The sequence below is a fragment of the Somniosus microcephalus genome, chromosome 13, assembly GCF_052327205.1.
Source record: "Somniosus microcephalus isolate GS21.2 chromosome 13, FLI_Smic_1.0, whole genome shotgun sequence".
Classification (NCBI taxonomy): Eukaryota; Metazoa; Chordata; class Chondrichthyes; order Squaliformes; family Somniosidae; genus Somniosus; species Somniosus microcephalus.
Genome location: NC_140999.1, coordinates 18703453 through 18716984, shown reverse-complemented (window position 1 = coordinate 18716984; position 13532 = coordinate 18703453). Strand labels below are relative to the sequence as shown.

General features: G+C 40.5%; 1 protein-coding gene across 6 annotated transcripts in view; it reads right to left on the bottom strand.

The window, feature by feature from the left end:
• Window positions 1-13532, bottom strand: part of bsg (basigin) — a 54355-nt gene that overhangs the window by 28022 nt on the left and 12801 nt on the right. For 5 of the 6 annotated variants that reach the window (XR_015080519.1, XM_086004596.1, XM_086004593.1 and 2 more), the window contains exons 2-6: window positions 10620-10967; window positions 8709-8886; window positions 4174-4262; window positions 1733-1869; window positions 708-981 (exon numbers count right to left, since the gene is read on the bottom strand). Coding sequence is in view for 5 of the 6 variants with exons in the window: in XM_086004596.1 (XP_085860722.1) it covers window positions 708-981; window positions 1733-1869; window positions 4174-4262; window positions 8709-8886; window positions 10620-10967 (1026 nt within the window). In the remaining variant the exon portion in view is untranslated. The remainder of the gene's footprint in view (window positions 1-707; window positions 982-1732; window positions 1870-4173; window positions 4263-8708; window positions 8887-10619; window positions 10968-13532) is intronic. The other variant, XM_086004597.1, reaches the window with a different exon arrangement.

Here is a 13532-nt window from a genome sequence, read left to right as displayed (position 1 = left end):
TATAGACTACACCCACTAGTGTTTTTTCCCCCTTATTATTCCTTACCTCCACCCAAACTGTTTCATTATCCTGATCTTTTGACCCAATATCATTTCTCTGTATTACAGTGATTCCTTCCTTTATTAACATAGCCACCCCACCCTCCCCTTCCTTCCTGCCTGTCCTTCCCGATCGTTAAATAACCTGGTATGTTTAATTCCCAGGCATTGTCACCCTGCAGCCATGTTTCTGTAATGGCCACAAGATCATACCCATATGTAGTTATTTGTGCCATTAACGCATCTATTTTGTTACGAATGCTACGTGCATTCAGATAGAGAACTTTCAAATATGTTTTGTGACACTTGGTTCCTGCTTTTGCCCTTTTTATTACTTTACCTTTTACTCCATACCTTCTTAAGACACATTTCCCTCAAGCTTAAAATTAAGTAAATGCAAATGAGCCTTTTGTTCAAAGAAAGAACGGGACAAGAGTAATTCAATGTAGATTGAGGGACCTCTTCAAAATTTTAAGACAGCTGCTCTAAGCAGATCCTCAATATTAAATTGCAAGTAGTTTGTTTAGAAACTCAGCCCACGAATGAGACTAGCTACGCTCCTCTTGGTCAACTTTGGTTAAGGGAAAGTTATTCTAATATTTTTGAACCTGCCAATAGTCAGCACTACATCATATATACTAAGTGATTAAAGTTTGTTGTTAACTTACCGTCTGTAATTTCATCAGGCTTTCTCCTTTTCTCATAAATGAAGATAATTGCAACAAGCACAATCACCTCTGCAACAATTCCCAAAAAGGGCCAGAGAGCGGCAAAACGGCCGCGAACTCGAAGGTGAATGGTCTCCGCTTTTGCGCCAATCTCATTGGTGGCATTGCAGAAGTACTCTCCTTGGTCTCCCTCAATATCCAGCGAATAGATACGCAACTGTGTCTCATTTCCTGCACTTGTGATGTGAAAGTTCTTTGTTCCATTGACAATGATCTAAATTGGAAATAAATGTTCCTTTAAAATATTCATTTCAAATCTGTAAGCAACAAAAAAAAGTACTCAAACATTCACGATTTGCTCAACTCTAATGTTGAAGGGCTTCCATGTGTATTAGACACCCTTGATGCTCAAGTTTACCTCATGTCCCCATTTACTTCATAAAAGGCTTTAGTCTGACCAGTTCTCAACTGATGGATAACCACTGCCCTGACAAGTCAGCACTCCAACATCTTCCTCATATCCAGGTTTTGTTTGATGACCAAACAAAAAAAAGATCAATTCAGACTGATGTACTGGATAAAAAAAATATAGAACACATTTACACACATTTCCCTTAACTATATGCTTAAAATTATATATTTTAATGTCAGTTTTCACCCACTGGAGAAAGAAAAGTGCAGTAGTGTGCTCATGAATCCAATTCTAACATTACAACTTGGTTATAAAGTGTAATCCAAAAACAATCTGAAGCACAATAATAGAACCACCCTCAAACTTCTGCAATGGTTGCACTTCATTCAGTGGCAAGCCCCAACAGAAAGATAAAGCAAATATCTGAATAGCTGATGAACGCTTTCCATCAACCGGAAGCACATTCTGCATCTCACAGCAGAAAAGGCTATGGGAAAAGACTAAATAACATTTCAAAACATTTTTTTTTTTTTTTTTGGAACGGGTGGGATCAAACTGCAGAAGTTCCTTAGTCCTCCATGATAAACAGTTATTTAATCGTGTCCCAGTTTACCTCATAACCGGCTTTAGTCTGCCGGGACCATGACCAGTACTCAACTGGTGGATACCCGCTGCTCTTGCACGCCAACACTCCAACATCTCCCTCGTTTCCATGTTCAGATTTCTTGTCGCTGCTCACGCCAGGTGGAGCTAGTTTAAAAATAAACAATTCACTTATTTTCAATCAAGCCCAGTTTTTCTCATGGCACCCATGTTGACAGGTACAGTAACAGATTTAAAAAGTTAGATTCTTCAACTAACTATATCATTTCATGGCACTATAATCTGAATTACTTCAGTGCCAGATACAAATGTTAATTACTTGCTCTTATTTCTAAATGTATTTTAGGCTCAACATATAAACGAAACAAAGCATCTTCATGCCACTGCACAGCCATTTTGATCAAGTGGCCTTCCCCACACTACATAAGCAAGACCTCATTCCAAAATCATACCGTTAGTTCTTAGGCAACAGATGGCCAAGACATTAGAGTTGGAACAGAAGAATGAGGGAGATATTGAAGCCTCCAGTGTAGCAGAAACGGCACGGTAGGAGAAGAACTTACCACATCGTTGCCATTTTGCCGGGTCCTCAGAATAGGTGGCCAGGGCAGCCACCTGAAGAAAGCAGAGGGCTAATTTAGGTATTGGGTCCTATAATGTCAATATAATCTCAATGCCATTTTAGGATTGACCTGGGCAGAACATGTGCTATGCACACTCCACCCAGTATCAGCTAGCAAGCAGTCCAACCAAAGAGGAGCCCAAAGGTAAGGTTAGTTATTTATTTTTGTAAGGCCAAGAACACTCTTGGCTCCACAAAAGTTATCTGTGCCACTGCTGCACCACCCTCCCCCGCGACCTACCTTTTTCTGGGCCTGAGGTTAGCTAGCAGACTGCCACTTCTGCTTGTTTTCCACCCGCAGTCTATAGGACCTATGTTAATGTGACCCAGCTGTCAAATGAACCAAGACTCCCACCAGTACTATCAGGCGGGCTGACCACAAGGAGGGGAAATCTACTTCAACGTGTTACAAAGGGCGCGCTCTGTCGGAAATAGAATTGAAGTCATAAAGGAGCTTCCTATACAGATGTTGAACTATAATTAAAGAATGAGGAACTTAAAAGATGTAATTAATTCTCCACTTGTTCAACTATCACATACAGATAGAATTATCTATTAAAGTAGCACAGAAAATGGAAGTAGGAGTCGAAGGCTACAATTGTTGATTTTGATTGTTGAGATCAATGCTTTGGCAATGCTACACTCTAAGCCTCAAGGCTAGCAAATTACTCCAAGTAGCTGCCTTGAAAGGCACTGCAAAATAAAGGAGGCACTTTAGGTCATGAAATGGTGACAGCACAGGTAGAATGGACTCTAACTTAAATTGATGGTTCCTGATCAACCAGGGAACAAAACACGGAGGTGTATTCTCCATTCAATTTGCAGAGCTATTCAGTGATGTATTTATCTAAGGGTTAAGGGAATAAACAATGACCTGGATTGGCAAATGTCATCAGTCCCGTCTACATTTGTGATCAAAGTTATACATTGCTTCTGCTAGAGGTAAATAAGATGGCAGTCTCTAATCTTAGCAGACATTTTAATCATGCTTTTCTCAGTTGCTTACCGAGAGGTAAACATAACTCAATATGCTCAGCAGGATAGTATTCTTAACTGTATAGTACCATTATCTCCTTCAGTTATCCAGCCTTCTCAGATTCCTTCCAAGGATGGCCTGGAGGTTTAGCTTGTCCTAAGAATTTCCCACATTTACTTTGCACATGGAAAACACAAAATAAGTCTGCCACCAGCAATGTAAATCCAGTGGTTACAGAAAAGGAAAGACTTGCATTTATATAGCACCTTTCACGACTTCAGGATGTCCCAAAGCTCTTTACAGCCGATGAAGTACTTCAGAAGTGTAGGCACTGTTGTAATGTAGGCAAACAGGGCAGCCAATTTGTGCACAACGAGCTCCCACAAACAGCAACAAGTGTTTGTGATGCTGGTTGAAGGATAAATATTGGCCAGGACACCGGAGAGAACTCTTCTGCTCAGGAACTTTGTACATTCGATCAGGTTTGATGAGATTGGTACAAACTGGGCTCAAGGTGTATATAATTAATCCATAGGCATGTTGCTAGTTTAGTCTAGTCATTTTTTTAATCTCCTAGAACTTTCCTCCATTTCAGTTACCTCCTTTCTCCCTACAAGCCAAGTGTCACATTCAGAAAACAGGAACGGAGAAAGAAACTAACACAGCTTTGGTTGCTTCCAGTGGCAACCAAAAGTGGTAGGAATTCGCAATGGTGCCAAGAGATTTTCTTCTCTTACCACCTCCCTTGTAATTATTTGCACATCTACTACGGCAATTAGGCAGCACTCCAACTTGCACTTTTATTCAGCCTGTTCAGGTTACAGTCAAAGAATTTGTATAAAAAATGCCGTACCTTTCACATGGATGGTATTGTTGACAGCGGGTGAAGTGAAATAATAACAGCTGTACTCCCCTGAATGTTTTGCATCAACAGCAGTCAGTCTGAAGGGAAAAAATGGCACAAATGAAGGTACTGCACAAAACAAAACTTGTAGGTACTAAGAACAATGTTTACGTAACTAACAAAGCCGAAATGGCATGAGACTACCTCCTAATGGCAGTCTCGCACCTGAAGCAGAAATTCAAAGGCATGTTGTTTTGGCTACAGCTATACTGTATATTTTAAGAAATATTATAGTTACTGAGATGTCAAGCAACACTACAGAAACAGCACTCATAATGTAACACCTTCAGTAAGAAACAATGCAAGGGACAAAAGCTATTTTAGAGATTTTGTCAATGTATAACTCCTACACTGTACTGATTAAAATGTTCAGAAGAATCAGTTTCCCATGGATCCTGTATATAGCGATAGTTTAATCTATTCGTACCTCTGCTTTTTGCTATTTCACCAAGATAATTTAAATAACTGTTTAAATACACTTGGTATCTCAAGCTAATAAGGAATTAGAGGTTATATCACAGCTAGACTTACTGATAATCTCTTGCTGTGACTATCTAGCTCACCTAACAGTGGTTACATTAGCAAAAGCACATCCTCCTCTAACAAAGGATATGTCACCTTCCACACATCAAATCCTCTAGCAGCATTATCCCACCGCAATGCCAAAGTACAGGTGACAGGTGGACTCTCAAATGATTAGTGCAGCATTCTACAAAGCTACAAAATAAAGAGCTGAATTAATGCTCCTGTAGGCACTAAATAAACAGCCACAGAGAGCTGAGGGTTTGGAATTGAGAGAGTGAACTATGGACTTTGTTGCTTCTGGAATGCATACAGAGGGAAAGTCAAGTATGCAGGATAGGAGCAGTCTCTTGTGCTGGAGATGGGGATGGAAGAGGAAAGAAATAAATCACCTACTGAAGTGAGGATCAGCTGGCAAGATTTACAGTAGTTATAATGCAATACTGACATCATGGTTACCAGGGACTGACCCCGGTGTTCCCACTGCTGGCTTCATCCTCTTACAAGCCCGCAGCCTTCCACTTCTAAGTGATGGCAGGCCGTGCTTTCTAGTCATGACCATTTACTCTCAGGTCTCAATGCTGCACCTGCTGCTCCCACCCTTTAGCGTTGGTCTGGCTTTCAGTTTCTAGTCCTAGCCTCAACCCACTTTCCAACTTGCTGCCCCAGTCTTGGGCTGAAGTGCACGGTTTTCTTGCCAACATAGACATTTTATTTCAGCCTTTCTATTAAAAATCAACCCAGCTCACTCCTCAAACATTGTTTTCTCCTTTTTATTGCTGCAGATGAATGTTTACAATCCATGATTGATGGGAATGAAATATTCCAATATTTTAATCACTGTTATATTGATCACAATTGCTTAGGAAACCAATCATCCTTTTAGTCTCCAGAATCTCCACCTCTCTTTTCAGAGAGCACATTTAAAACTAATTTATGCAGGTACACTTTTGGATTGATGAAGATTGAATCAGGGAAATATAAGAGAAAAAAGAACAGATTTAACTCCGATATACATTAAAATATATGAATCAATTTAAAGTAACCCGTTTGGCGCAGATATGCCACTTCAGTCCTCAAAGGGTGAAATAATTAATGCTCTAGAATGTCTTGAAGACTTTTTTTTTTAAATAAAGTAAAAGCCCTGCTAGAGATTTTTTTAAATTCATTCTTGGGATATGGGCTTCACTAACAAGGTCAGCATTTATTGCCCATCCCTAGTTGTCCTCGAGAAGGTGGTGGTGATGATCCATCTTCTTGAACTGCTGCAGCCCGTGTGGTGAAGGTACTCCCACAGTGCTGTTAGGGAGGGAGAGACAAGATTTTGACCCAGCGACGATGAAGGAACAGCGGTGGAGAGAGACTTGGGAGGTGGTGTTCCCATGCCCTTCGCCTTCTAAGTGGTGGAGGTCATGGGTTTGGGAGGTGTTGTAAAATTATCTATATTGTTTATCTGTTTGCATACATTCTATTGGCTGTACATCAGCATGTGGTCACTAAAGATTAATTTAGATGCAAGTGCTCTGCACCCCACCCTAGTCCAGCCCCCTCCCTACCCCAAAATGTTTGTTCTGTGCCAATGACCAGGCTTGTTGAAGAAGCCAGAGTCCGATCCCAGGCCTTCGTGCAACAAAGAAACAGAGGAATTCAGACAGAGAGGAAATGGGTGAGAGGCTTATAGAAAGGGGGAAAGAGAGAGAGAGAGATTTAAGTAACAAGCCAGAGAGGTAACAAAAGTATGAGAGAGAGCATGCAGAAACAAATCGAAATAGCAAGATATACAAGCAAACGATCAAGTTAGAGAGATAAATGTGTACATATACACACACTTACCTATAAATCTATTGCCAGCGACAGCATCAAGATACAGATGTAAACTCACTTTAAGCAGAACTGCTAACCAGGAGAGAGTGGACCAATAACACACCATTGCACTAACAGGCACCTTCAATGGATTACTAATGTAAGTGCCAAATATAGCGAGAATCACTACAATGTTCGATCAAAACCTAGTATATTTATAAATACTGTGACAGTGTCTTTTTGGTTAAGTGGTACAGAAGGATTGAAATATGGAGAAAACAGATCAAGGAAACTCTTCTCTCCTGTCCCCAAAACTTACCCACATTTTACATCTCTGCACCAGTTCAATTTTGAATGGAAGTGGCTGTGGCAGTAAATGTAACAGCAATTATACTGAACTGTGCTGGTACAGATTATGCTGCTGTATATTAATTTTGACATTTCAATGTCAAAAACTGCTTTCCTTGATAAAAACAGGACTACGTTCTGGGACAAAAATCCTTGAGACATTGTCTAAATTTAAACAACTAGCTGCTGGCAGGCCCAAGTCTTTCTTTTACGACACCAATTACTAGAATTTATTACAGCAAGCAAAACAATCAAGCAGCAACTCACACATTGAATGAACTGGTAAGCAGAGAAAACAAAGCTGAACTGTAATATCCCCACAACGCGTTTCACTAAAATCCTTCCAAAAATAGTTTATGTACAGACACCGTACATGTAAACATGGCATGTATGTGACAAATAACATTTTAAATACTGTTGTAAATCCCCAGCAGTACTAACAGCGCTACTCAATCTGCCGTGGTCAGAGCTTCGGTGCTGGCCTGAGCAAGAACACTGACGTTGGTGCGCCTATCCTGCCAATGGATTTGCAGGATCTTGCGGAGGCAGCGTTGGTGGTACCTCTCCAGTGCTTTGAGGTGCCTGCTGTACATGGTCCATGTCTCTGAGGCATACAGCAGGGCAGGTATCACTGCAAATCCATTGGCAGGATAGGCGCACCAACATCAGTGTTCTTGCTCAGGCCAACATCCCCAGCATCGAAGCTCTGACCACGCTCAATCAGCTCCGATGGACGGGTCACATTGTCCGTATGCCCGATACGAGACTCCCAAAACAAGCGCTCTACTCGGAGCTCCGGCATGGCAAGAGAGCCCCAGGTGGGCAGAGGAAATGCTTCAAGGACACCCTCAAAGCCTCCTTGAAAAAGTGTAACATCTCCACTGACACCTGGGAATCCCTGGCCCAAGACCGCACAAAGTGGAGGAGAAGCATCCGGGAAGGCGCTGAACACCGAGTCTCTTCGCCGGGAGCAAGCGGAAGCCAAGCGCAGGCAGCGCAAGGAGCGCACGTCAACCCAAGCACCCCACCCACCCGCCCCTTCAACCACCGTCTGCCCCACCTGTGACAGAAACTGTAGGTCCCGCATTGGACTCATCAGTCACCTGCGAGCTCATTTTTAATGTGGAAGCAAGTCATCCTCGGTTCCGAGGGACTGCCTAAGAAGAAGAAGAACTCAATCTGCCAGCACCATGGCACCGCTTCTCAAAATTAACAAGGTGTAGGGCTGAGGGTTATAAACAAGAGCCTTTACATAGAATTTACAGCACAGAAACACGCCATTCGGCCCAACTGGTCTATGTCCGTGTTTATACTCCACACGAGCCTCCTCCCACCCTACTTCATCTCAACCTATCAGCATATTCTTCTATTCCTTTCTCCCTCATGTACAGATCTAGCTTCCCCTTAAATTTATCTATGCTATTTGCCTCAACTACTCCATGTGGTAGTGATATTCTCACCTCTCTCTGGGTAAAGAAGTTTCTCCTGAATTCCTTATTGGGTTTATTAGTGACTATCTATTAATGGCCCCTAGTTTTATACTTTTCATATTCTATTCTATTAATAATTCTGGAGGATTGACAAACTCGACACCTACAGCAAGAACGGAGGGGGTGGGGGAAACATAAGAAAGAACAGTAACAAGGACAAAGCACTGCAACAGTGCTGAACTAGTTTAAGGAAAGTACCCTAATTAGAGATTTTCTATATGATAGGGATAAAACAAAAATGTTACTGATTTTTCACTTTTAAATATGGATTTAGTCATCAGCTGGATGAACTGCGCTGGCAGTGAAAATACTGACACATACTTATATTCCATAATTGTTGATGCCTTATCATCATTGGTATCTGGGATATCCACATCATCCTTTTTCCACACGCGCCCCTTAATAGTTGATGGTGGGTTTGTCAAGTTGCAGCGAAGTATTGTTTCCTTTAAAACGTCCCCTGAATCCAGGATTGGAGGATCCGTAACAATTATAGGGCCTGGTTGCAAAGAAAGAAAAGGTTTCAGAATTGAATGGAAACTAAATGAATGCCGAGACCAGGTAACCATGAAAATGTTAGCAGTAATCAAGCTTCCATACTTCCATATTTTAACACTTCATCAAAGGAATACATTTACAGAAAGTACAGATAATAAAACAAAGTAATTTGGCAAACTATGTTACAATTTAAAAACATGGAATTATAAAGTTAAGCAGTTATCAATCCAGCTTAAAGCTGAAAACTCAAAAGATAGTCAAGTGAAAGTTTGCTCTGTGAACTAAATGAGCACATTTCTTTGACAATAAAACATTACACAGCTTTCTAACATTGTGAACATACGATTGCCTTGTCGAGACATTGTTTGCACCAGTAAGTTCAAGGAATGGGAAAGTAAACTACTAAAGCTTATCACAGCAGCAAAATGCAAACCTCTTTCCCCCCAAATGACCTATTTAATGGAGATCTAATTTCTCATTAGTTTCTGGAAACATTGTAGTCATTCCCAATCAACTTTTTCATAATACTGTACGGCTTATAATTCCATCATATCAATGACATGATTAGGAGCCATTGATAGAAAATAAACATCCCTCCATTTTTTCTGTGTACATTAAGATCGATCATGTTATTCCACATAATAGTCAAAAGTAGTTTTTCCACTGATCAACTTATCAGATAAAGTGCGAGATCAGTCCAGAATGTTGATCAACTAATAAATCATAAGTGCAAAACTTTAAAAATCATGTCTTCGGCACTGTCTAAGCACCCACAGTAACACGCAGCAATATCACCACCTTAACAAAAGACTGGTTGCTGCTCTTAAATCAATGTCCAGTGCATCCATTAGTAATAAGGAAATGTTATAGCCAAGATGTCCAATTACTGGGAGCTTGAGGGTCTTGTTTATTCAGTTTTTTCTCCCATTAAAAAGGTTTGCACTGTAATATTTAGCCACTGTAACACAACCAGCAAAACATAAGAGCATAGGCTAAGACAAGGAGGGGATAAAGGAGTCTTTGACGTTGGAGTATGGAGGTTTGGGAGAACATTACACATCAAAATGACACAATCACAAGGTAGCGATTGAGAAAGTACATGGCTTTGTCAGCAACCAGAGGGTATGCAATTCCATCCTACGGTACTAGAAAGCTTTCAGGTGCCATCTTCTGGTTGTAAAGGTAAAACTCAAGACCAGTAGCAGAGTGTGAGATTGCAACATTACAAAAAGGCAACCTACATGTTTCCATGTTGCATTGCTGTAAATATAAATGGTAAGCCAGATGTCTAACATTTCCTATTACATAACTTGGTCTAGAATTGTTTGGAGGCCTAAACACATCGACTAAATAAAACACAAATATAAAGCATGTACCAGTCTATCAGCTCTCGAAAATATTCTGCTTCATCAGCTTAATTAGACAGCTGGCCACCCATCAGCAATATTCAGAGTTGTTCGAGTGAAAGTGATCATATCTTAATTGAAATCGCTTTGCTTTCCAACACCCAAAAGTTGGAAAAACAATCTCACAACCTTGCAACAAGTCGTAGGATAAAAACAGGATAACTGCTAGGGTGGAGAAGGGTTGGTATGGCTTTGATCACAGGACAGCAGTGCAGGCGCCAGGAGCTTTTCTTGGAAGGTTGACGAAAAGGGCACCAAAATGCATACCAGGCACTTGGACTAAGCTACTGGTAAACATCTCCGACTCAACTTGGCAACTGCCACTCACGTTCAATGATTATTACTGTCGCCTGAGACCGGATCCACTTGATTTTGGGGCTCTTTTTCAAATCATTGCGGTCGGGATCATTACTGACTCTGCATTCGTATGTACCAGTGTCCTCAATACTTAGGTTCATGATGTTGATGGAGCTCTTGGCAACAAGGTTGTAGCTGGAGTTGATTCTGATCCGCTGTTGTCGCGCACCATCATAGAGCTGCGACATGACCTCAGTGTCATTGCCCTCTATGCCCCACCACTGAATTTCAGGGGTGGGGTTTCCAATTACCTCACAGTTCAATTCTATATTGTCTTCAATTAGCTTCACTTCAGACAGGGGTGACTTTATAAAGCCAGCTGCAACAAAAAAATCATTTGCAATAGAACAGCAAACTGAATAAACTTAAGCCACAAGTTTCAGTTGATGAACATACTAAAAGGAATACTACAGGAAACTCTTTTTTATCTGGCACCGACGGGACCGGCGTGGTGCCGGTTGATCAAAAAGTCCGGATTACAGAGAGGTATACTTACTAAGGTACGAGAGCCCCGTACACGGCCACAGGTGCAGGAGCCCCGGTTACACGGCCACAGATCCAGGAGTCCCTGTTGCACGGCCACAGGTACAGGAACCCCGGTTACACGGCCACTAATATATAGTAAAACTTACCTAAACCTACTCCTGAATTTTGCTGGTTAAGAGAGATTTCCGGATATTTAGGTGCCGGTTAAGAGAGTTTCCTGTACAAGGGAAGTTCTCACGAACCACCGCCCCACCCACCCCCCAAACACACAAACATACAGGAGCCTAACCTCAGTAAATTTCCTAATGTAAAAAGAAATGTCAGCTTGTAATTAGTTTCCCTTCAGCAACTCTCCCGTGTATTTGGGTCCTGCATTAATTGTCAACGCTCGCAACACTCCAAAAGTGTGCAGTGTTGTCACCGGGCTTATTTAGCATATTGGTACCCATATGGGACAGGATTAAAAAAAACATTCAGCAAATACTCAACTCAACCCAAGTTTGGAAGGCAAACTTCCGCAATTATACTGCTGGACATACAGTCCCAGTCGACAGATGATGAAAATGTCACACAGACCATTACCACTTGCCAAGAATGATGTGTAACTGTTGAAACAGTGAACAAGCACCGCAGTACTGTGAATGGGTTAAAAGACTTTACTGCATTAGGGAACTGGAGACAGAAAAATCTGTCATTGCCTCGGGTTAAATGTCAGTCCAATTAGTGCTATAGTATACCACGAAGGAGACTATTTTGTCCCCTTCTCTTCAGTTCATAAAAACTAAAAAATTGTGGCTTTGAAAAAAAAAGCAAATAGTTAAGCAAAAACATAATAATATAAAATGGATGTTAATACACAAATGTTAACTAGACCACGAATAAATGCAGTTTAAAATATCTTGTATAAAAAAAACATTTTACCCCTGCACAGAATAAACCTCATTTCATTCCATAAATTTCCTGAATGCTTTCTACCTAATAACAGAAGGAAAGAACTTGCATTTATATAGCGCACTTCACATCCTCAAGATGACCCAAAGCGCTTCACAGCCAATGAAGTACTTTTTTCTGAGGTATGAATGAGCTCATAACTCACACCCAATGTTGTGAATTGGTAAATCATTATCCATAGGGAAATACAAAAAGAAATTCACACTCCCTTTATTACAAATTTCTTAGTAAACACTTTTGTTCCAAAGGGCACAGTAGAAATTTCTGCTTTCATGCACTTACTTACTTGGAACAAGCAGCACAATAGTATTGACAAAAGCATATCACCTATTCACTGAGTCAAGAATGTACCATACAACAGAAAGAATATGCTGACGTAGAAACAGTTCTTTTTAAAGTTTAATTTAAATAGTCATGTGGGAAATAAAATACAGAATATACTAAGCATTTTCTATTTACTATACTTGTATCTGACCACAGCTCATTATTTTTCAAGATCTATATTTACAAAGTTTCTAAAGTTGTATTGGCCTCGTGCTTACTTTTACAGTACTGATAAAATTCTGGTTTGAATTACCTTAAAGGAATATCTTGGAACAAGATTCTATAATGGCCTTATCCTGTAATTTATCACTTAAAATCCAAACTCTACTCCCCTCCAAATATATAAACTGTAAAAAAAAACAATATTTTTGCACCTGTGCTAATCTAATCTGAATAGAATATACAGCACTAAAAAATGCTGTTAAAGATTTTTTTTAAAACACCTGTGGATCTATGGAATTGCTCAGATAGTGCACGGCATGCAGCAGTGTTCGCAATGTTTAATTCTGACGTGCTACGGTTGAGTGGATGGGTGCTTATGGTGCCAAGAGTGGAGTTACAGTTTCCATGTAAGATATTATGAACTGGTAAACATGCATCAGAACTGGAGAGATCATAGATTAGCTGACTTCTGCGCTGACAGCTGATATCTAGTCGTTGTTGGGAGGAAAAGAGAGAAGTGTGTGCTGTAGTACTATTAGCCAGTTGTAAATTAAGGATGACAGTGGTTTATGAAGAGAGTTGAAGTTCAATTAGTAACCATACAGACTAAGCCTGTGAAATATAAAGTGTGCATGCTAATAATATAACTGCATATACAGAGTTAGAAAGTGGCTCATTTTGATGGATAAGTTTAATTATTGTTTTGCGTGATTAGAGAATTGAGAGTTTGATTTTCTTACCAATGTGCAAATGAAGGGGAAGTCTTACGGCTGGTCATCTTTGAAAATTTCCCATGAACTGCAATGTTATTTGTCATGGGGAAGTTGAGGGCTAGAGGGTTTCTGTTACAAGATCAAGGGTGGTTGAGCTGAGATCAGATAACAAGTTGTGTAGAAAAAACAGAAGCACAAGTGGGCGCAGACTGAAGTAGAATCTGCCGGTAGTGTGGGAAAGTAACTTA